This window comes from Loxodonta africana, chromosome 22 (assembly GCF_030014295.1).
Source record: "Loxodonta africana isolate mLoxAfr1 chromosome 22, mLoxAfr1.hap2, whole genome shotgun sequence".
NCBI classification, from domain to species: Eukaryota; Metazoa; Chordata; class Mammalia; order Proboscidea; family Elephantidae; genus Loxodonta; species Loxodonta africana.
In genome coordinates this window covers 10,135,780-10,161,154 of record NC_087363.1, presented here as the reverse complement: position 1 = coordinate 10,161,154, position 25,375 = coordinate 10,135,780, and the positions used below count along the sequence as shown (strand labels likewise).

Here is a 25,375-nt window from a genome sequence, read left to right as displayed (position 1 = left end):
CTTATGTAAAAATAAGAACCCTGTTTCCAGGTCCATCATATCAAGTTCAGGGTTGTGCCTTGGTTAGGTTTCACTTTGATGTGGATTGACTGTTTGCTTACGTTTTCATTTCCTACTGCTTCTCTCTCTGTCCCCCACTGATAATGACCTCATAGGTATTCGATAGACAAGGGTTCTATGGTGAAAAAAGACTGGGAAAAGGTGAGTTAAAGAAAGTCAAACCATACACCAGTGTTCACGCAGCACTATTCACAGCAGCCAAAAGGTGGGAGTAGCCTAAATACCCATCAACAGATGAGTGGATAAACAAAATGTGGTACATACATACAATGGAGTATTAATCAGTCTTAAAGAGAAATGGGGTCCCGATACATGCCGCAACATAGAAGAACCTTTAACACATTTTGCTGAGTGAAATAAGTCACTTGCAAAAGGACAAATATTGTATGATTCCTCTTATATGAAGTATACAATATGCAAATGTATGGAGGCCAAAGTTCATTAGTGCTTACAAGGGGTGGGAGGGAGGGGAAAAGGGGAGTCATTGCTTAGGGGGCAGTAGTGTCTGTTAAGAGGGATGGAGAAATTTGGAAACAGTGGTGGTGGTTGGCCAACATGTAGAACGTAATTAATGTCACTGAATTATACATGTAAAAATGGTTGAAATGGCAACTGTTCTATTTTTACTACAATAAAAAGAAAACCAAACCCCTTTTCATTTCTGCAGGATTTGTCAGAGACTTTTCTATGCTAGTATTTTGTCTGCGTCCTAGGGGAGAGGGAGGGACCACCATGTTGCCCAGTGTCTTCCATCATGGCACCCTTTTCCCGTGAGATGTGGTGTGGTGTTGGCGTCCTCAGGACACACCCAGGAGGCTCTGCTTTGTTTTCTGCGCTCTCCCCCCACCAGACGCTAGGGCTTCTCGGGATGTAAACAAGCAGAAGGCGTGTGATGTGGTACCAGCGTTGCGAGGGTTTGGACTGTGTGTCTGCAGTCTGGTGCAGCTTTAATTATGGTTTTCTTCTTCCTCTTTCCCCAAACAGAGAAGGAGACTTTTCTGGATCCCTTTGTCCTCCGAGACCTCCTGCCTGCGTCCCTGGGCAGCTATTACCGGTACACAGGTTCTCTGACCACCCCTCCGTGTAGCGAAATTGTCGAGTGGATAGTCTTCCGGAGGCCTGTCCCCATCTCCTATCACCAGGTAGATGTAGAGTCCCAAGTGGGGCTCCAGGATATGCTTGTTTGTGTGCTAATTTAACTTGACATTTCTAGAATACTCTAGTAAGGGTTTTTCTGATCCTCTGTTCTTCATTGATGGCTTCATTCTTTCATCTAACAAACATGTTTTGAACCCAAGAATTATAAAATACAGAGCATGGATTCTCTCTCCAAATTAACTAACTAGCTGAGGAGAATTACAGGTACGAAATTAGTAATTTTTAAGTATTCAGTCTTCAGGAAAAATAATAGCTATCCTCTATGACCACAGCCTTGGTGGTCTAGTGGTTAAGAGCTTGGCTGACAACCAAAAAAGTGGGCACTTTAAATCCACTAGCCACTCTTTGGAAACCCTATGGGGCAGTTCTGCTCTGTCATATAGCGTCATTATAAGTCTACTCAATGGTAATGAGTTTTGTTTCTTTTGGGTTTTATCCTCTATAACAATGATCTGGTCCCTGGGTGATGTGAATGGTTAATGCACTCAGCTGCTACCAAAAGGTTGGAGGTTCGAGCCTGCCCAGACGCACCTCAGAAGAAAGACCTGGCGATCTGCTTCTGTAGAATCAGTCATTGAAAACCCTGTGGAGCACAGTTCTACTCTGACACACACAGGGTCACTAGAAGTCGGAGTTGACGGAGCGGCAACTGGTTTTTGTGATGATGATACTTTGTTCTAGGGACTCCTCTAAGCTGTTTATGTTTGTTATCCCATTTAATCCTCGTGAACGACAGCCTTTATGAGACGTGTACTTCATGTTTTACCTCTATGTTACAAAGGAGGAAATGGAACAGAGAGGTTAAGTTGTGCAAGGTCACACGGCTGGTTACCAAGCCATGGTATCTGACCCCAGAGATCATGCTCTTAACCGCTAGTCCTACAAGGCTCCAGAAGAGAGATTCACGTACACAAAGAACCGAAATAGAAAATACCATCGATCGAGCACCTTCTGTGTGCTAAGAGCTTTACTAAACATGTTACAGACATCAGCTTCATCGGTGGCAAAACAGTGTTGAGAGATGAGTGTTTTGCTACCATTCTACACACAAAGAGGAGCCCTGATGGTGCAGTGGTTAAAGCGCTGGGCTGCTAACCCAAAGGTCAGTGGTTCAAACCTGCCAGCCGCTTGTCAGAGAAAGCTGTGATACTCTGCTCCTGTAAGGATTTACAGCCTTGGAAACTCTCTGGGACAGTTCTCTGTCCTACAGGGCCACTATGAGTCAGAATCAACTTGATGGCGGTGGGTTTTTACACGCATAAGGACTCTGCAGGATTGAGAGATTAGGTGACATGCCCGAGGGTTCATGGTTTAGGGTGATAACGTCAGAAACCAAATCCGGGTTTGTCTGCTTCCAAAACCTGTGTTATTGACCACTGAGCTGTCCCGCTCACCTCTGGTTTGGCCAGGCAGATTTCATGGGAAGGCAGGATTTAGGCTGAGCAGTCGACCACGGTTAGAAATCGAGATGGGGTTGAGAGCAATGTCAGAGGAAGAAAAGCCACCAAGAGGGTGAGGAGCCTTGAATTCACCTCATGAGGGATAACCGATAGGAGAAGAGAACTCCTTAGAGGGGGCCTATTAGTTGTCAAAAATCCATCATGCACTCATGTTGAAGAATACTAAGATTTCTTCTATGTGATTTTAGAAAATAGAGCCAGGAATAACAGGAAGAGTTTATGAGAAAGAGGATTTGAGCTATTAACCAAGACTCTCTAAAGATGTACTAGTCCTATCAAAGCCTTTCATGGAAATGCCTCCGCAGAGCCTGACAGCTAATGGTAGAGACACTGTAGAAGGAAGGTGGGAATTTTGGAATTATATGATAGTATCATTAAAGTAACTGAAGACACAGGTGACAGGATTATGAGCCCAGCTGCATGGGGGATAGTGTGAAGGTTTTCTTAACAAGGGCAGAGGGTACAGAACCAAGGGTGGGGGAGTGGAGGTGGGTGGTGTCTTAGTCAGACCCCTTTTGGATTCAAGAAACAGAAACCCACTAAAGTAGCTCACGTAGGAGGATTATTTCAGAGAAACAACAGTAGAGACGTCCTGTGATGAAGCCAGGTGAATCTCATCGTGACTAGAACTAGAAAGTGAAAGAATGCTTTTCCTTCTGTCTTTCAGGGGCCATGTGGTGCCTTACATCTTGGAGTTTCTGCCTGGACTTTGTGGTTCTGTAGTTTTGCAAAATTCTAGTCCCTTCTCTCCCCCACTTATTTTCTCTTGATTGCCTGGCCCCATATGGCCACTCTAGTCCCAGATGGTGCCCGCTACCAAGTGACAACAGTGTGAGTCAAGTACAGTCTGAGTCAAGTCATTAAAGTGGGTAGATCTGAATAGACATTGGCCAACCTATGAGTTGGTTGGCCTTGGGTCACGTGTCCATCCTTGATTGAATCACCCTAGGAGCTGGTTAGGGTCTCAAGACCTACAGTGTTGACTCTATAGGGGTAAATGGGGCAGGTCCTCTGGGAGGAGCTGTGAACAGAGAGACAGCTTATCCCTCTGACAGAGTTAGGCGCTGTGGGGCAGGCTAGGGGGATTTATGTGGCCTTACTGCTGCTGGCAGACGTTTTACTTGGAGATTTTTTTTTTCTTTTAATTCCACTTTGACAAAAAGCAAAAAACTCTGGCAGTTTGTTTTTATATTGTTTCTGAATAAGATCCATCGGTCTTAAAGGGATGATGAAATAGGAAATGTATTTTCTTCCTAATGTGGTGAAGCCAACATTGTTTTATTAAAATAAAGTAAAACTACAGTCCAAATATTTATATCCTCAGGGTTGGGGTGGAGGGTGGGCTTTTAAAAGGGATCCTTTTTGTCAGCTTAGGAAAGTACCTTTTTTTCCCTCTCCCCAAAGATTCACAGACTTGAGATAATGAGGTTAGGAAATACAAGTCTGACCACTTTTCTGTCAAATGTCTGATGAGGGAGAGAGGCAGAGGATGGTAGCTGATTAATTGGGGAAGAATAAGAGCCATTAACACATACAGGGATTATGTCATAATGTACAGGTTGGGCCAGTAGTCTGAGTGGGGCCAAACCAAAGGCAGAGTCTGGGGCTTGATGTGCCGTCAAGTGCAGTCAGCGAGAAGTCTTTTGATGTCTGGGAACTGGGCTCTTAGGAAGCTTTTTGTTAACATCCCTCTACTCTTCCACTTCTGCCTCCCATTCACTCAGAGAAAAAAAGAATGGAAGCGTTTTCTCTGTGACTTCCAGTACGTGACTTCTCTGCAGGTACTGTTGGAAATAGTGAAGAAATAATCACATTGGCTTCCCACTTTCTTCACTGTAAACATCACCAGACAACACGGGTATATCCTGCTTTTCAAAAGTTCGCTTTACACCACTTCATTTTTTTGAAAGACCTATACTAGTACTTGTTTTCGCTAACCAGAAGAAATCCAAAGAGGATTTTCGCCTTTAGGAAAAAATGTGAAAATCGGACATAGGGCTCAGCGTTTGTTTTGTAGGAAGCCGTTCAAGAGGCAGTGCGCACCCCAAACAGTGAGAGTGGTGTCATCAAGCTCCGTCCCCGCTCAAGAATTTTTTTCCCATACAAATTAAAGCGAATTGCTTATCTGCTTTACACCAATTTGGTTTACGAAAGTTTTCATAGGAACGCTCTCTACTTTTGGATAGCTTGGGAAGCCTGTTCTTTACTTTTATCTGGCACTGCTTCGTGCATATTCCCATCTTTCCCTCAGGGGAAAAACAGCTCATTTTCTTTTGGCCAAACTGGATCCCTGCTGCATGGAGGTCACAGCTATCTCAGCTTTCGGGAAGGAAAGAATTAGCCCTCCAAGTATTATCACTTCAGACTTCCCCACGCTGAGCTTGCCAACATTCTTTCTGAAGTTAGCACAGAGTGTTCATTTCAGAAAGACGAACGGCCAATTCAGGAAAGCCAAGTAGTCAGGAATTCAAGTCTGCTTCTACCAGAAAGAAAACACTCCTGGTCGATCATTCCTCTACTTCTCCAGAGACTCTGTTTCCTATCTTTTCTCTCTTCATCCAGCGTAGGTGTCTGCACGCAGTGAAAATGAGAGCGTGGCACCAGAAAGTGTAGTGGTTTGCACAAACTGTTGGCTTAGATGATGTGACTTTCTTTGAAGGCTTACAGAGTAAATAGGAGCAATCATTCCTTTTTGTCCTTTTTTGTGAGTCTAGTTGGACGTTCAAACCAGCCCTACAGCCGGTGAGCTCTGCTCTGGTTTATGTCATAATGTAGACCTAAATACGGTGTTGCTAATGGAATCACATGTTGGCTTGGTTGGCCAGTAGTATGTGGGTTATAGGGCACCACTGAGCATCTACTGTAAATATCAGGCAAATATTATTCCATGACCTCGTCAACCAAACAAAATGGCAGCACTCTCAGGCCTGGTGTGGGAGGCCAGAGGAGCCAGGGCTAGCACATAGATACAGTTGCCTGCAATGTGTTCATGATCAGTCAGAGGTGATCATCTTTGACTTCAGTATAATTGGATTTGTTTTATTCTAGAGCAGTGGCCCTCAGATCATGATTCTTTGGCCATTGGTCGTGATCCCAACCCTCCCTTTTCAGGAATCTTTGCCTCTTGTACTTTAAAATATGACACAGCTAATAATTTTTCCCAGCCTGGATTTTAGTTGTTTACTGGAGGCTCTATCAAAAAGACAGTTAAGTCTGAACAAGTCTAGTTTGTTTGATGTTAGGTTTTTTGGTTATTGTTTTTTGTGGGTTTTTTCCCCTAATAGCAAGCTGGAGTGGATAGGAAAAGTTTATCTACATGGTCTATTTCAACCACAGTTATCTGCCATAAAGAAAGAGCTGCAGTTAAGACCATGTGCTTTGGAGCCAGATTGTCTGTGTTCCATTCTTGACTCTATCGTTTAGCCAAATTACCCAACCACGCTACTTCTCAGTGCCTTGGTTTTCTTATTTATGAAATGGGGGTGATAGTAGTATCCGCCTCATGGAGTGATTATAATGATTAAATGATGGAATGTGTATAAATACGTAGACAGCGGCCTGGCACCACAGGAAGTGCTGTAGATATTAAGTGGTGTCTTTGTCACTGCTGTTAAATTATCACCAAACCTCTGTGGCAGCCCTGTCCAGGAGAAATAAAACAAGCCACGAACATCATTTCAAATTTCCTAGTAGCCACGTTAAAAATGTAAAAAGAAACAGGTGAAATTAACTTCAACAATACATTTTATTTAACCCAGTATACCCCTGGTGGTGTAGTGGTTGAAAGCTACAGCTGCTAACCAAAAGGCTAGCAGTTCAAATCTACCAGCCACTCCTTGGCAGTTCTACTCTGTCCTGTAGGGTCGCTATGAGTTGGAATCTACTCCACAACAATAGGTTTTATTCAAAATATTATCATTTCAACATGTAGGATTGCTGCATTTCCAGTGCAGTAGCCATATGTGGCTGGAGCCCTGGTAGCTCCGTGATTAAAATACTTCGTTGCTAACCAAAAGGTTGGTGGTTTGAACCCACCAGCCGCTCCAGGGGAGAAAGATGTACCTGTCTGCTCCCATAAAGATTTACAGCCTTAGAAACCCTATGGGTCAGTTGTACTCTGTCCTAGGGGGTTGCTATGAGTCAGAATTGACCCGATAGCACTAGGTTTGGTTTTGGTTTAACCACAATTAGCTAGCAGCTGCCACATCTCTCAGGTTCATCTCAAGGCTACGACAGTGAGCGAATAACAACCAGGGAAGCTTCTATTCCAGTACTGCGTAGTGTGCAGTGCACATGAACAAAGAGAGTTTTGTTTTTTTTTTAATGGCAATATGAAGATGCCATCATTATTCCAAACAGCATTCTTTGTTAATTACAGTGAAGTCCTTTTCTTTCTGTAGAAGGCCTTTCTAAATCGCCTTGAAGCAAAAAAAGTCTGTAGCTGCAGGGGGATATGGCCCTGCATTTTTTTTTTTTAATTTTTATTGTGCTTTAAGTGAAAATTTACAAATCAAGTCAGTCTCTCATACAAAAATTTATATACACCTTGCTCTGTACTCCTAGTTGCTCTCCCCCTGAGACTGCATGCTACTTTCCACTCCCTGTTTCCGTGTCCGTTTGGCCAGCTTTGACCTCCTCTGTCCTCTCATCTCCCCTCCAGACAGGAGCTGCCCACATAGTCTCATGTGTCTACTTGATCCAAGAAGCTCATTCTTCACCAGTATCACTTTCTATCCCACAGGCCAGTCCAATTCCTGTCTGAAGAGATGGCTTTGGAAATGGTTCCTGTCTTGGGCAAACGGAAGATCTAGGGACCATGACGTCCGGGGTCCTTCTAGTCTCAGTCAGACCATTAAGTCTGGTCTTTTTATGAGAATTTGAGGACTGCATCCCACTGCCCCCTCAGGGGTTCTTTGTTGTGTTCCCTGTCATGGCAGTCCTCAGTTGTAGCTGGGCACCATCTAGTTCTTCTGGTCTCATGCTGATGTAGTCTCTGATTTGTGTGGCCCTTTCTGTGTCTTGGGCTCATAATTACCTGTGTCTTTGGTGTTCTTCATTTTCCTTTGTTCCAGGTGGGTTGAGACCAATTGACGCATCTAAGATGGCCACTTGCTAGAATTTAAGACCCCAGACACCACTCTCCAAAGTGGGATGCAGAATGTTTTTTTAATAGACTTTATTATGCCAATTGACCTAGATGTCCCCTGAAACCATGGTCCCCAAACCCCCGCCCCTGCCACGCTGGCCTTCGAAGCATTCAGTTTATACAGGGAACTTCATTGTTTTTGGTTTAGTCCACTTGTGCTGGACTAAATTAGTGAGTACCGCTCTCTCTCCCTCCCTCCCCCCGCCCCATAGCCATCAAAGAATATTTTCTTCTCTGTTTAAACTATTTCTTGAGTTCTTTTTTTTTTTGTAGTTTAAGTGAAAGTTTACAAATCAAGTCAGTCTCTCATACAAAAATTTATGTACATATTGCTATATACTCCTAGTTGCTCTCCCCCTAATGAGACAGCACACTCCTTCCTTCCATTCTCTATTTTCGTGTCCATTCAGCTAACTTCTGACCCTCCCTGCCCTCTCATCTCCCCACCAGACAGGAGCTGCCCACATAGGCTCATGTGTCTACTTGATCCAAGGAGCTCACCCTTCACCAGTATCATTTTCTATCCCATAGTCCAGTCCAATCCCTGTCTGAAGAGTTGGCTTTGGGAATGGTTCCCGTCTTGGGCTAACAGAAGATCTGGGGACCACGACCTCTGGGGTCCTTCTAGTCTCAGTCGGACCGTTAAGTCTGATCTTTTTACAAGAATTTGAGGTCTGCATCCCACTGTTCTCCTGCTCCCTCAGGGGTTCTCTCTTGTGTTCCTTGTCAGGGCAGTCACCGGTTGTAGCCAGGCACCATCCAGTTCTTCTGGTCTCAGGCTGATGTAATCTCTGGTTTATATGGCCCTTTCTGTCTCTTGGACTCGTAATTACCTTGTGTCCGTGGTATTCTTCATTCTATTTTGCTCCAGGTGGTTTGAGACCAATTGATGCATCTTTAGATGGCAGTGTGCTAACATTTAAGACCCCAGATGGATATGGCTCTGCATTTAGCCAACCATTTTTATGTTTTATTTTTGCAGCCTTGTTTCAGTAAGTAAAACTTTGGATGCTCCAGGCTTTTGGGAATGTAATATTCCGTCATGATGTCTTGTTTCTTAATGAGGCAACAAAACAGGGCCTGCCCTGTCATCCCACAAATGTATGGGGACATGGGAAAGCTAAAGTGTCTTGGTAACCTTAGGCGCAACGTTGGGTTCCTAATGCTTGCCCTAGAGTTTCTTATTGTGATTATAATGGACTCTGGTTTTGTTTAATTGCCATTATATATCTGTCCTTTCAAAAATTGTGTATGTCAGCCTTTTAATGGCTCATAATTATATTACTTTTGGTTTCCTATCATTTCCCCCTTCAGCTGCAATGGGTCTTTCCTTCACAGCTTGTAGACGAGCCCTCTTGCTGCTGAGGAACGGCATGAAGAGATTTCAACCTTCCTTTGATTAGAACCGACAGATTAAAAACTAATTATTCTCTGTAATATTTTTATTAGAAAAACTAAGTTGAAATGACTTATATACACTTCCAGCCAATACATTTGCAATTCAAGGTTAAAATTGCTCTTGAAACAGCACCAGTTAAAATGCAATTACAACTTCCCAAGCAGGGATAAAAGAAAAGAAACGTTTTATATGTTCACTTGAAAAGTTAAAAAAGTCAATTTAATATTATAGAAATAAAAACTTTAATTTATTTTTACTAAATGATAAAGACTTCATAGGTTATATTAAAGTAAAGATAAATCCAAGTGTGTTTATTGCGTGCCTTTGGAGAAACAGGTAAGGAGGATAAAAGCCAGACCTTTATCAGATGGACGGCACTCTCTCCTGCACCCGCCATCTTGGCCACAGTTCCCAGTTCTTTCTGTGCTGGGCTGCCGGCTGTGTCTCTCCAGGATGCTAAAGAGTGGCAATAGATTATGCTGCCAGTGGCGGGTGCCCTGTGTGGAATGGTGTGGGGGGTGGGCGATAGGGAATTGTTCGGGGACTTGCACTGTTTCCACACTCAGTGTGTCCATCATAGTGTTATTCCTTCACTGAGTAATGCTGGGAACCTGTTATACGCCTGGGGTGTCTGAGAGTGTGGAAAAGAGAGTCACGCACACCTGGTTTCTAATCCTCACCTCACCTCTTGGATCCTGTGTGACCTTGGGCAAGTAGCTTAATGTCTCCAAGCCCAGTTTCCTCGTCAGGCAAATATACTGCTACTACTCTCAATAATAATAATAATACCAACTTCATGGGATTGCTGTCAGGATTAAATAAGAGAAAATACACGACACTGTCAGCACAATGCCTTTGTTGTTGTTGGGTGCTGTGGAGTGAATTCTGACTCATAGTGACCCAGTATGATGAGTGGAACTGCTCCACAGGGTTTTCTAGACTGTGATCTCTGCAGGAGCAGATTGCCAGGCCTTTCTTCCATGGTGCCACAGGGTGGGTTCGAACCACCAACCTTTCGGTTAGCAGCCCAGCGTGTAGCCATTGTGCCACCAGGGCTCCTTTAGCACAATACCAAACACAGAATAAATGCTCAGTAGGATGTTAGCTGCCAGTGTTAATGATATAATAATGGTATTATTAATAGTGTAACTATAGTGTTGTTATTTTAAGCTAAGAAGAAGTTAGAAACCAGAATAGCGTCTGCAAAGGCTTAACAAAGTACCTGGCATATAATGGATTTGATAAATACAAGTTAACAAAGAAGAGAATGGGGAAGCAGTTACAGCATCTTAAATTGTTGTCCTTAGGGTACAATCATTGCTACCACATTCCTCTTAAATAATAATAATAGTGATAATAACGGTATTAATACTTACAGAGCACTTACAGTGTCCAGGAATCATTCCAAACACTTTATGTATATTTACTCAATAGTTACAAAGCCATGTTAGGTGATGCTGTTCTCTCCATTGTACAAATGAGGAAAGTGAAGCACAGAAAGGTTAAATAATTTAACCAGGATCACATAGTTAACAAGTAGGGTTTAAAAGCACAATTTGAACCCCAGCAGGCAGCGAGAGTAAGAGTTTTGAGGTTGAGAATTAGGCACAGGCCAGATCAGCAGGGCCCACAGTAAGAGTGGGCGGCTGTTGAAAGGTGGTAAACAGAGGTGTGACATGATCTCATGCATGTTTTGGAAAGACCATCCTGTGACTGTTAACCACATCTCAAAGAGCAGAACAAATTAACCACCAAACATACGGCCCCGTCAGAAGCCCAGAGAGAGATGGGGCGAAGCACGATTCTGTCTGTGGGGCTTGTTCTGTGTCTCCAGCCTGCCCTGTTGCACAGCTCAAGGGGTACCTTCTCATTGCATCCCTTGGAATGAAGCAAAGCTGAGGTCCAAGTGATGATCAGGTTGGCCTTATGCGAGTGTGGTTTCAAAACAAGGGTGAGGACCGAGGACAACCTGACACAGCTGTGTAATCGTGCTTCAGCAGGTTTCTGGTCCAGCTCGCCTGCCAAAGCAAAACATTTGAACTCCCCTCATCAATCCAAGGAGTCCTGGTGGTGAGAAGTGGTTAAGAGCTGCCATATAAAAGGTCAGCAGTTCCAGCCCACCAGCCGCTCCTTGGAAACCCTATGGGGCAGTTCTACTCTGTCTTATAGGGTCGAGATGAGTCAGAATCAACTCAATAGCACACAACATTGACAGCATCAATCCAGGGATCATGGAGGTTTCTACTCAATGGCCAAACAGCCATCTCCTGCCAGTTACTGAAGGGACAGACCACTGGTAACTCTCATTGAACAAAGAGGAGTGACAGGGCCTTAGTGGATGCTGCCAACCCACAGAAGGGCGGTTGATGAGTCTGCTAAGCTCATCCTCCTTTTCCTCTTGAGCGGCTGTCATGCAAAGCTGTGATCCAAGTGACAGTGTAATATCACTCAGGTCATCAGGTCACTCTGAGAGCCATTACATCCTTCCTTGGTAATCTCTGGGCAAGTTGAGTTAATGACAAGGAAGCAGCCGAGCTTTTAAGCCATAGCATGTCATTAAGCCGTAAGAGCAATTTCAGCAAAAACATTTCTGTGTTAAATTTAGAACCAGCCTCTTTTTACAGCTATATGACTAATTCTTCCCTGAGGCATCAGAAAGAAACTTTTTAGAAGAACTCAGTGCTAGCTGCAAAAGAAGCAAATATTCTAGAGAATAAACAAACTTCAGAGCCGTGTTGTTGAGGCCGTCTCTCAGGCCATCCTTTTCTGGCAACTCAGAGATTAAATTATTTCTGGACAGATGGCTGCCTCTTCTACAACATTTCTGGCCTTACTTGCTATGTATGGCAGCCCATTTCATTAAAAAAAAAAAATCACCCTGAAAGTTAAGGAATTCTTCCCCTTATTGATTGAACTCAAATCTCTTAGGCTTTGATTTAAGCCGATTTCCTCTTATTTGGCTGTCTCTGGACATGGGGAAATGCCAGTCAGCATCTTCCAGATACAAGGGGCTTTAATCAAATTACCCCTTAGTCACCTTTTCTTCAGGCTAAACGATTCCACTTCCTTTAACCTTTTCTCACAGGATTCCTTCTTCGTCCTTTTAATCACTCTGGTTGGTCTTTCCCTGGACCATCTCCAGAGGGCCCTTTGTTAATTCCTTTCATGTAATTTTATGAAGTTATTTTTCTCCAAGAAAAATGCGAGCTCATGTCTCATTTTTGGATGCAGTCAGTTCTGATTTCAGTGGCCCTCTCAAGTGGGTATACGTTGATAGTTGAGGTGATTTTTCTTTTTAGCGTTTCTAGCTGTCTTCCAATGTAGGTCATATTTGGACAGAGGAAACAATCCACTTTTCTTCCTTTTTCTGCCACTTACTGCCTTTCTCCCTTTACTAGAAATAAAGAAGCAACAGCAGAATGAAGAATGGGAAGGAAGGTGAGTTCTAGATAGGTAGAGACCGTTAGAGTTGTTAAACAAAAAGAAGTTACTAAGAGTAGAGAATTGCAGTAACACAGGAGTAACATGAAGTAACACAGGAATAACATAAAGTAACACAGGAGTAACATGTAGTAACGCAGGAGTCACGTGAAGTAACGCAGGAGTCACGTGAAGTAACACAGGGGTAACATGCTGCCTTTGCTTTCAGGCTGTTGGAGAGACCATCCTGGTTCAGCTGACTTGATGAAAAAGCAGACAAGGATTCATGGTTTATTACCACTCTACATTAACAGGAAAATTGAAAGGGAGGGGGAAAGATAAGTGATTCCGTACAGTTAAATGATTTTCCTTGGATAAAATCACTATGTAAGTTCATGTTTTTCTCAGGAAAGAAGAGGGAGTTTCAGAGCATTAGGAAGCTGGTCCTTTCTGTGTCATTCTCTGAGGCTGTTTGAGGAACAGCGAGGTGTGTTCCAGGTCCAGCGTGACCACACAGAATTTGCAGCAACCCAGACAATTACTCTCGTTTATTTTACACGACGGTGTGAGCCACCCCCTGCTCTCCTGAATCCTAGGGCAGCTGCTCAGTGACTGCTTGGAAAGTGTCTTGTCTTTCGAGCACCGTCCCACTTTGTAATTCTGCAGACAGCATTCTGATTTGGCATTCAAGGAGCCAGATGGGCCAGAGGCAGTCCATTCCATCTTCCCTCTTCTCCTTTCCATTTTCTCCCTCCAACCTCGAGGAGTTAGTACTCTGCAGGTCAGGCATTTTAACTTACAGTTAACAAGAATAGTTTTGTGATCCATTGAGAATGAGTCTCTGACACCCAGTTACTGCTGTATTCTTCTTATATAATGGAATGACCTTTTTTAATGATCAGACTGTGGAGGCCACAAAGAATCCTTTTTGATAATAGATTTATGATCCTGGAGTCTGATTTTTTTCTTTGCTTTTCTATAAAGATGGGTTAGCAGCCTTGTGAAAGATTTTTTTTTAATATTAGTTAATAATAATAATAGAAGCTAATCTTTATTGGGAAACCCTGGTGACATAGTGCTTAAGTGCTATGGCTGCTAAGTAAAAAGTCATCAGTTCGAATCCACCAGGAGTTCCTTGAAAACTCTATGGGGCAGTTCTATTCTGTCCTATAGGGTTTCTGTCTTTACTGAGGACTTACTGTGTGCTAAGTAATTTATGTAGATTTAAATGTAGATATTTACAAGTGAGGAAGCTTGAGTTACAGAAAGCTCAAATAGTTTGCAATTACTTGACCAGTAAATGTTGAACCTGGACGATTTAGTTTGCAAGTCATGCTTTTAGTAACTTTGTGACTTCGTGAGCGTGCTGAACTTGTTCCCTAGTGTGTAAGAAGTTGCCTGTTAATAAGAATGAAATCGGTAACATTTATTGAGTTCTGACTCTGCGCCAGGCACTGTGTTAAGCGCTGCACATGAATTATCTCATTTAGTGCTAACATGCCCCTATTGAGTCGATGCTGCTGTGATTATCACTGTTTTGTTGAGGAAGCATTGGGACTTAGAGAAAGCAAACAACTTCCTCAGGATCACAAGGTGGGTAAGCAACAGAGCCACAACTCCCTGGCCAGGCAGTCTGGTTCTTAAAAAAAATAAACCAATTGCCTCGAGTCGATTCTGACTCACAGCAACCCCACATGTATCAGGGTAGAACAGTGCTCCATAGGGTTTTCAGTGGCTGATCTTTTGGAAACAGATTGCCAAGCCTCTCGTCCCAGGCGCCTCTGGATGGACTCAAGCCTCCAAACTTTCAGTTAGCAGCTGACAGCTTAACTATTTGCACCACCCAGGGACTCCATTCGGACTCTAAAAAAAATAAAATAAAACCCATTGCTGAGGCGGAGCCAAGATGTCGGAATAGACAGACGCTTCCGGTGAGCCCTCTTTACAACAAAGACCGGAAAAAACAAGTGAAACGAGCATATTTATGACAAGCTGGGAGTCCTGAGCATCAAAGGCAAGCTTAGACAATGAACTGAGGGGCAGAGGGAGGAAGAGGTCATTCAGAAGTGGAGAGGAGTTGCTGAACCTGAATCATGGGGAGCCCTCAGGCACCATTCCCGGAGCCGCAGCAGCAGTGGGCTGGTCCTAGCATTCGGCCACAGTTTCCTCAGGGAGAAGCAGCCAGCCACACAGCCCACTCACACCTCTGGAACCTGAGGAGAAGGGCACTCTCGGCAAAAGCTAAGTACTTGCGTATACTTTACCGTGCCCCCACCACTCCCAAGCTGGCTTCAGCGGCTGAATCCCTGGGCCTGAGGTAGACCCTGGTGAGTACCTAGAGCCATCCTCCCGGCCTTGGGGAAGGAAAAAATTTGCAGCTGGGGGGAAAAGATGCTTTGTTAGCTCCATTAACCAGGGGAGCTCAGGACAGAAGCAGCTCCTGTCCAGGCATAAACTGTCTACGGACCTTGAGCACATTTCCATTCTGCATGGACCTGTGTGGGCCTATTTCAGGAGAATAGGCCCTTGTTGAAAAACTCCAACCATTTCAGCTGTGCGGTGGAGAGGTGGGTGTTTGACGTTGACATTGCTTTGCCTATTAAATAAGGTCCTCACCTACCCACATCAGGTACCTAAGGACTCATAGCTCCACTCAGGTCACCCAGCCACCCACAACAGGGGTCCAAAGATAACTGGTACCTCCCAGTCCTTACAACCAAAAACTTTGGGTGCCCATGGACCCTCTGCAGAACCCACCCACCAGCACACTCTAGGCAACAGGGACACGTTTTCCTCAGAGACACTCGGGGGTTGATTCTCAGCCCCCTGCCTTGTTCAGAGCGTGACCCCCTGCTGCAATCAGATACCAGTATATATGCCAATCCCCCCTGCCCCTCTAAGACTGTAGGACAGAGCCTGTACCACACACTTGATATCAGCTACCTGGAAACCTGAGCTGAATTCATACAAGAAAACTGAATGGAATCCTAGACTGATATACCTGATAACAGCTCTAGCCAGCTGGGGACAGGACACCAGAGCTCCAAAGGTGAAAATAATCAAGCTAGCTCACTCAAGCAACCCATGGGGGTATACCAAAACAAAACAAAGCAAGCAGCTACGACACACTAAGCAAGCATAAACTAATATAATAACTGATAGATGGCTCAGAGACAACAGTCAATATCAAGTCACATAAAGAAACAGACCATGATCACCTCAACAGGCTCTCAAAACAAAGAATCCAGGGATCTTCCAGATGAAAGTGCATTCCTGGAATTATCAGATGCAGAATACAAAAGTTTAATATACAGAACCCTTCAAGACATCAGGAAGGAAATGAGGCAATATGCAGAACAAGCCAAAGAACACACAGATACAGCAACTGAAGAAATTAGAAATATCATTCAGAAACATAATGAAAAGTTTAATAAGCTGGAAAAACCCATAGACAGACAGCAATCAGAAATTCAGAAGATTAACAATAAAATTACAGAATAAGATAACAATAGAAAGTCAGAGGAGCAGAATTAAGCAAGTAGAAGCTAGAATTTCTGAACTCGAAGATAAATCACTTGGCACTAATATATTTGAAGAAAAATCAGATTTGAAAAAATGAAGAAACCTTAAGGATCATGTGGGACTCTATCAAGAGAAATAACCTGTGAGTGACTGGAGTACCAGAACAGGGAGGGATAACAGAAAATACAGAGAAAATTGTTGAAGATTTGTTGGCAGAAAACTTCCCTGATATTGTGAAAGATGAGAAGATATCTATCCAAGATGCTCATCGAACTCCACATGAGGTCTTAAAAGAAAGTCACCAAGACATATTATAATCAAACTTGCCAAAACCAAAGATAAAGAGTCAATTTTAAGAGCAACAAGGGATAAATGAAAGGTCACCTACAAAGGAAAGCCAATAAGAATAAGCTGGGACTACTCGGCAGAAACCATGCAGACAAGAAGGCAATAGGATGACATATTTACAAAATTGAAGGGAAAAAATTGCCTGCCAAGAGTCATATATCCAGCAAAACTGTCTCTTAAATATGAAGGTGAAATTAAGACATTTCCAGATAAGCACAAGTTTAGGGACTTCGTAAAACCCAAACCAAAACTACAAGAAATACTAAAGGGAGTTCTTTGCTTAGAAAATCAATAATATCAGGTATCAACCCAAGACTAGAAAACTGGACAGAGCAACAGAAGTCAACCTAGACAGGGAAATCCAAAGAAACAAAGAAAGATTATTAAAAAAATAAAGCCCAAAACAGGGTAACAGCGATGTTATTATGTAAAAGAAGACAACATTAAAATAATAAAGAGGGATTAAGAAATGTAATCATACACCTTCCATGTGGAGAGGAAGGTACGGCGATACAAAGAAATAAAAGTTAGTTTTAAAGTTAGAAAAATAAGGGTAAATATTAAGGTAACTACAAAGAAGACAAACTATCCTACTCATCAAAATAAAATCCAAGCGAAAAATACAGACTCAGCAGAAACACAATCAACAACAACAAATATGAGGAAAGGACAATATATAAAGAAAATCTACTCAGCACATAAAATCAAGTGGAAAAAAAAATCTGTCAACACACAAAAAAGACATCAAAATGATGTCCCTAAATTCATACCTGTCCATAATTAGCCTGAATGTAAATGGACTAAATGCACCAATAAAGAGACAGAGAGTGGCAGAATGGATTAAAAAACAAGATCCATCTGTATGCTCCCTCCAAGAGACACACCTTAGAATTAGAGACACAAACAAACTAAAACTCAAAGGATGGAAAAAAATATATCAAGCAAACAACAATCAAAAAAGAGCAGGAGTGGCAATATTAATTTCTGACAAAATAGACTTTAACATTAAATCCATCAGAAAGGATAAGGAAGGACATTATGTAATGACTAAAGGGACAATACATCAAGAAGATATAACCATATTAAATACTTATGCACCCAGTGACAGGGCTGCAACATACATAAAACAAATTCTATCAGCATTGAAAAGTGAGAGACAGCCCCACAATAATAGTAGGAGACTTCAACACACCACTTTCGGTGAAGGACAGGACATCCAGAAAGAAGCTCAATAAAGACATGGAAGATCTAAATGCCACAATCAACCAACTTGACCTCGTAGACATATACAGAACACTCCACCCAACAGCAACCAAATATACTTTCTTTTCTAGTGTACATGGAACATTCTCAAGACTAGACCACATACTAGGTCATAAAGCAAGCCTTAGCAGAATCCAAAACATTGAAATATTACAAAGCGTCTTCTCTGACCATAAAGCCATAAAAGTGGAAATCAGTAACAGGAAAAGCAGGGAAAAGAAGTCAGACGCTTGGAATCTGAACAATACCCTGCTCAAAAAAGACTGGATTCTAGAAGATGTTAAGGATGGAATAAAGAAATCCAGAAAATGCAATGAGAATGAAAACACTTCCTATCAGAACCTTTGGGACACAGCAAAAGCGGTGCTCCGAGGCCAATTTGTATCAATAAATGCACACATCCAAAAAGAAGAAAGGGCCAAAATCAAAGAATTATCCCTACAACTTGAACAAATAGTAAGAGAGCAACAAAAGAAACCCCCGGGAACCAGAAGAAAACAAATAATAAAAATTAGAATCTGAACTAAATGTAATAGAAAACAGAAAAACAATTGAAAGAATTAACAAGACCAAAAGCTGGTTTTTTGAAAAATCAATAAAATTGATAAACTTGCCAAACTGACAAAAGAAAAACAGGAGAGGAAGCAAATAACCCAAATAAGAAATGAGAGGGTCGATATTACAACAGACCCAACTGAAATTAAAAGAATCATTATCAGATTACTATGAAAAACTATTAAAAAACTATACTCAAACAAATTTGAAAACCTAGAAGATACGGATGAATTCCTGGAAACACACTACCTACCTAAACCAATACAAACAGAGGTAGAACAACAAAATAGACCCATAACAAAAGAAGAGATTGAAAAGTTAATCCAAAAACTCCTAACAAAAAAAAGTCCTGGTCTGGACGGCTTCACTGCAGAGTTCTACCAAACTTTCAGAGAAGTGTTAACACCACTGCTGCTAAAGTATTTCAGAGCATAGAAAAGGACAGAATACTACCAAACTCATTCTATGAAGCCACCATATCCCTGATACCAAAACCAGGTAAAGACTCCACAAGAAAATTATAGACCTGTATCCCTCATGTACGTAGATGTAAAAATCCTCAACAAAATTCTAGCCAATAGAATTCAACAACGTATCAAAAAAATAGTTCACCATGACCAAGTGGGATTCATACCAGGTATGCAGGGATGGTTCAACATTAGAAAAACAATTACTATAATTCACCACATAAATTTAAAAAAATGACAAGAATCACATGATTTTATTAATTGATGCAGAAAAGGCATTTGACAAAGTTCAACACTCATCCATGATAAAAACTCTCAGCAAAACAGGAATAGAAGGAAAATTCCTCAACATAATAAAGGGCATTTATACAAAGCCAACAGCCAACATCAGCCTAGATGGAGAGAGCCTGAAAACATTCCCATTGAGACTGGGAACCAGACAAGGATGCCCTTTATCACCACTCTTACTCAACATTGTGTTGGAAGTCCTAGCCAGAGCAATTAGGCTAGATAAAGAAATAAAGGACATCCAGACTGGCAAGGAAGAAGTCAAAGTATCTCTATTTGCAGATGACATGATCTTATACACAGAAAACCGTAAGGAATCCTCCAGAAAACTACTGAAACTAATAGAAGAGTTCAGCAGAGTATCGGAATACAAGATAAACATACAAAAATCAGTTGGATTTCTCTATGCCAACAAAAAGAAGATCGAAGAGGAAATCACCAAATCAATGCCATTTACATTAGCCCCCAAGAAGATAACATACTTAGGAACAAATCTTACCAGAGATGTAAAAGACTTATACAAAAAAAAACTACAATACACTTCTGCAAGAAACCAAAAGAGACTTATGTTAAGTGGAAGAACATATCTTGCTCGTGGATAGGAAGACTTAACATCATAAAAATGTCTGTTCTACCAAAAGCGATCTATACATTTAATGCAATTCCGATCCAAATCCCAAGGACGTTCTTTAATGAGATGGAGAAACAAATCACCAATTTCATATGGAAGGGAAAGAGGCCCTGGATAAATAAGGCATTACTGAAAAAGAAGAACAAAGTAGGAGGCCTTACTTTACCTGATTTTAGAACCTATTATACCGCCACAGTAGTCAAAACAGCCTGGTACTGGTACAACAGATACATGGACCAATGGAACAGAACTGAGAATCCAGACATAAATCCATCCACATACGAGCAGTTTATATTTGACAAAGGCCCCAAAACAGTTAAATGGGGAAAAGACAGTCTTTTTAACAAATGGTGCTGGCATAACTGGATATCCATCTGCAAAAAAACGAAACAAGACCCATACCTCACTCCACGCACAAAAACTAACTCAAAATGGATCAAAGACCTAAATATAAAATCTAAAGATCATGGAAGAAAAAATAGGGACAACGTTAGGAGCCCTAATACATGGCATAAACAGTATAGAAAACATTATAAATAATGTAGAAGAAAAACTAGATAACTGGGAGCTCCTAAAAATCAAACACCTATGCTCATCCAAAGACTTCACCAAAAGAGTAAAAAGACTACCTACAGACTGGGAAAAAGTTTTTAAGCTATGACATTTCTGATCACCACCTGATCTCTAAAATCTACATGATACTGCAAAAACTCAACTGCAAAAAGACAAATAATCCAATTGAAAAATGAGCAAAAGATATGAATAGACACTTCACTAAAAAAGACGTTCAGGTAGCTAACAGATATATGTGGAAATGTTCACGATCATTAGCCGTTAGAGAAATGCAGATCAAAACTACAATGAGATTCCATCTCACTCCAACAAGGCTGGCATTAATCCAAAAAACAGAAAATAATAAATGTTGGAGAGGCTGTGAAGAGATTGGAACACTTATACACTGCTGGTGGGAATGTCAAATGGTACAACCACTTTGGAAATCGATTTGGCGCTTCCTCAAAAAGCTAGAAATAGAACTACCATATGATCCAGCAATCCCACTACGTGGAATATATCCTAGAGAAATAAGAGCCTTTACACAAACAGATGGAAACCCCGGTGGCATAGTGGTTAAGAGCTATGGCTGCTAACCAAAAGGTTGGCAGTTCGAATCCGCCAGGCACTCCTTGGAATCTCTATGGGGCAGTTCTACTCTGTCCTATAGGGTCACTATGAGTTGGAATTGACTCAACGGCAGTGGGTACACAAACAGATATATGTTTATTGCAGCACTGCTTACAATAGGAAAAACATGGAAGCAACCAAGGTGGCCGTCAATGGATGAATGGATAAATAAATTAGGGTATATTCACACAATGGAGTTCTACGCATCGATAAAGAACAGTGAGGAATCTGTGAAACATTTCATAACATGGAGGAACCTGGAAGGCAGTATGCTGAGTGAAATGAGTCAGTTGCAAAAGGACAAATATTGTATAAGACCACTATTATAAGAACTTGAGAAATAGTTTAAACTGAGAAGAAAACATTCTTTCATGGTCTCGAGAGGTAAGAGGGAGAGAGGGTGAGAGCGGCAATTCGCTAATCAGACAGTAGATAAGAACTACCTTAGGTGAAGGGAAAGACAGCACACAATACAGGGGAGGTCAGCACAATTGGACTAAACCAAAAGCAAAGAAGTTTCCTGAATAAACTGAATGCTTCGAAGGCCAGTGTAGCAGGGGCAGGGGTCTGGGGACCATGGTTTCAGGGGACATCTAAGTCAATTGGCATAATAAAACCTATTAAGAAAACATTTTGCATCCCACTTTAGAAGAGTGGCGTCTGGGGTCTTAAACGCTAGCAAGCAGCCATCTAAGATGAATCAATTGGTCTCAACCCACCTGAATCAAAGGAGAATGAAGAACACCAAGGACACAAGGTGATTAGGAGCCCAAGAGACAGAAAGGGCCACATGAACCAGTGATTACATCATTCTGAGACCAGAAGAACTAGATGGTGCCCGGCTACAACCGATGACTGCCCTGACAGGGAACACAACAGAGAACCCCTGAGGGAGCAGGAGAGCAGTGGGATGCAGACCGCAAATTCTCATAAAACCAGACTTTAATGGTCTGACTGAGACTGGAAGGACCCCGGTGGTCATGGCCCCCAGACCTTCTGCTGGCCCAGGACAGGAACCATGCCCGAAGCCAGCTCTTCAGACATGGATTGGACTGGACAATGGGTTGGAGAGGGATGCTGGTGAGGAGTGAGCTTCTTGGATCAGGTGGACACTTGAGACAATGTTGGCTTCTCCTGCCTGGAGGGGAGATGAGAGGGTGGAGGGAGTTAGAATCTGGCAAAATGGACACAAAAAGAGAGTGGAGGTATTTAGAAACTGGCGAAATGGACACAATAAGAGAGTGGAGGGAGAGAGCAGGCTGTCTCATTTGGGGGAGAGTAATTGGGAGTGTGTAGCAAGGTGTTAGCAAGGTGTATATGGGTTTTTGTGTGAGAGACTGACTTGATTTGTAAACTTTCACTTAAAGCACAATAAAAATTATTTAAAAAAATAAAATAAAACCCATTGCCATCAAGTCAATTCTGACTCATAGCGACCCTCTAGGATGGAGTAGAGCTCTTCCATCGGGTTTCTAAGGAGCAGCCAAGCCCTTAACCAGTGTGCCCTGACTCTCAAATCTACCAGTTTCACCCTAACTCTCTATTCCTTCCCGTAACGCTAAAGATCTTGTTAGGGAGGGACCACCGCAGAAAAATTGAGACTGTTGTCTGAGACGTGAATTGAAGAGTTAGGTACAGTCTATTTTGGGGGAGGACCCAAACCACAGCCAGGTAAGCCAGATTTCGCAGGCAGCCTTGTGCCCTGTTGGCTTTACCACCCTTGGCATCAGCACTTACTACCATTTTGTGTCCCTTCTGGACTACGTAACTTTTTCTAACCGATGTCCTTTTTTCTCTCTTCTCTGCTTCTCTGGTCAGCTGGAGGCTTTTTATTCCATCTTTACCACGGAGCAGCAAGACCACGTCAAGTCAGTGGAGTATCTCAGAAACAACTTTCGACCACAGCAGAGTCTGAATGGCAGAGTGGTGTCTAAGTCCGCCGTCCATGACGCATGGAACCACGACGTGACAGACTTCTTAGAAAACCCGCTGGGGACAGAAGCCTCCAAAGGTATTTTTGGATTAAGGGCCCTTGCCCAGGGAAGGATTCCTTATCATAAATTAAATTAAAAGGAGCTGGAGGCCAGCAAGAATTGAAACTTAGTGTTAAGAGCATATGTTTCTTTACTAAAAGAAAGTTATCTGGATGATAAACACAAGCAGCTGTGGGAGTAACTTCAGTTAAATAAATACATTAAAAATTGGCCTTTTGACTAATAATATATAGTTATTCTCTTTGCGTTTTTACCATGTATAAAAAAAAAAATAGCACCGACTAATTCATGACTAAAAGAAATGTTTTGGTGTCTTTTTGTTAATCTGTTGAGATCAGGAGTTTGTCTCTGAGCGCAAACATTGGTGCTTTTGAATGGCTACCATCGCCCCACTATGCAGTACTCTTGCTAATATCCAAACTAGTCAAGAGCTCCAACTCCAGCCTCCTGTCCCCACTAGAAATCACTTTGCCTTTTCAAACTATTATTTAACGGTTTAATTCCCGTATCTGATAAACACGAGTTTATAATTTCCAGGCGTCTTAATCTTTCCATGTCTGCTTTCTCATGTGAAATTAACATGAATTTCTCTCCCAGGAAGCCAGGAGGTATCAGTCTCCCTCATCGTCCCCCACCCCCACTTCCAATTTTCATTTGTCATAGTTGCGTCGTAGAGCTTAACTGTAAGATTCTGGAAACACCGAGACGAATAAGACTGTTCAAAGTTCTAGCTCTTGGAAAGGAGGAAGGAATAAGAAGGAGTTTCCTTTGGTTGTGAGATAGATACTGCCCAGGCCACCACTCTCGTTCTCCAAAAATTGCACGCTTCGGTAACATGGAAGAGCTTGTGTCATTTGTCAGCATGGGAAGTGGACCGTGGTATTTTAGTGTGGTCAGTTATGTGGGGAGGTTTTGTGTCAAGAGTGCCCTACTTCCCATAAAAGGCATCAGTTTACCGGCATGTAAACTCTGTAGGAACAGGAGAATGGGATTAGGTTCTGCGAGAGCTGGTCTGCGTGACTTGAGTGACATGTACTTTGAAGAAAAGAACAAGCCCGTCTCCCAGGCTCATGTTTTTTGAAAAGGAACTGAGAGAAAAGGACAGGGAGTTTAAGAAGTAAAAATACTTCCTGTCGGTGTGATTTTGTTGGAGGACAGTTTTTTTAAGGAGGAGCTAGTCTGGCCAGCTTCCCTTCATTAAGGCTCGGGATTCAAGCATATTGAGGCCAACACTTTGTCAAAGGCATCACTTGTCAGCTGGGAACAGCGGGAGGATTAAGATACTCACAAGCTTATGAAATATCAGCGGTTCGACTGGCATAGGATACCTCACTTGAGCTAATTTCTTCTAACCTAGCTAAAAATAAAACAACCAAACTCAAAGGCTTTCTCCCAAGAGAACGTACTCAGGGAAAGCAGAGCTCTTAGGGATTGACTGTTTTGTGAGGTGTATATAGAGGACATACGGGGAATGGGGAATTCCTATCACAAGTGAGCGTGAGCGTAAGAACTGGTAGCTCAGAATCGCTGATGGTGTGACAGTTACAAAGCTCCCTCCTGAAGAATGGGCTAAGCATATGATAGATCAGCTGTGGAGAGACTGCTTGGCCCTTATCACCCAAGAAAGTTAGAGGAGATAAATGGTTTCCTTTGCGTTAAATTGTCAAAGTGGGAAAGATCTTCCATTGAATGGGCTTTCTCTGAATTTGAGCAGAGTCATGGACCCGTCCTTAAATGTGGGAAGTCACTTCTTTATTCTGCAATGTTGATTACAATCATCAGTGCCCATTGCTCAATCTTAAGATGCACAAATATTAAAATGTCTCATGGCATTTCTGGAGGCAGAGAAGGATCTAGGTGCCGTCCTAACTGTGTGTTTTTTTAACGTATTATTTCGTGACATACTGCAGTAGATCAAAAGACTAACATTACCAGCTTCTCTTAAAAGTGCGTGCATAATACATGTACAATGTAATGAATTTTCGGGAACTGAGCACACCTGTGCAGTGAGCACCCAAATGGAGAAACTAACATCACTAACTTCCAGGAGCACCCTCTTGTCCCTCACTTCTTAGTCACTGTCTTTCCCCAAGGGTAACCACTACCATAAATTAGCTTTGCCTATTTTTAACTCTCACATAAATACAACCATCCTGCATATATTCTTTTGTATGTTGCTTCTGTCACTCTACATGGTTTTTTAGAGTCATCTGTGTTATTGCATGTAGTTGTCATTTGTTCTTTCTTATTGCTCAGTTCCACTGTATGACTGTACATACCTGAATTTATCCGTTTTAGTGTATGTGAGTATGTGGATTATTTCCAAGTTATAGTGATTATGAAAATTCTTGAACTTGCCTTTTAATGAACATATGGACACATCCCTCATGGGTTTTCATCTAGGAGTAAAATGGCTGCATCGTATGTCTTACGCTGTATGCACGTGTTCAGCTTTGTTAAATACAGGCAGTTTCCCAAAGTG

The 25,375-nt window shown here is 42.2% G+C and overlaps 1 protein-coding gene across 3 annotated transcripts in view; it reads left to right on the top strand.

Moving 5' to 3' along the window:
* PTPRG (protein tyrosine phosphatase receptor type G) overlaps window positions 1–25,375 on the top strand; it is an 822,569-nt gene that overhangs the window by 658,993 nt on the left and 138,201 nt on the right. For all 3 annotated transcript variants that reach the window (XM_064274291.1, XM_064274292.1, XM_064274290.1), the window contains exons 7-8: window positions 1,045–1,202; window positions 22,718–22,910. In XM_064274291.1, the coding sequence (XP_064130361.1) occupies window positions 1,045–1,202; window positions 22,718–22,910 (351 nt within the window). The remainder of the gene's footprint in view (window positions 1–1,044; window positions 1,203–22,717; window positions 22,911–25,375) is intronic.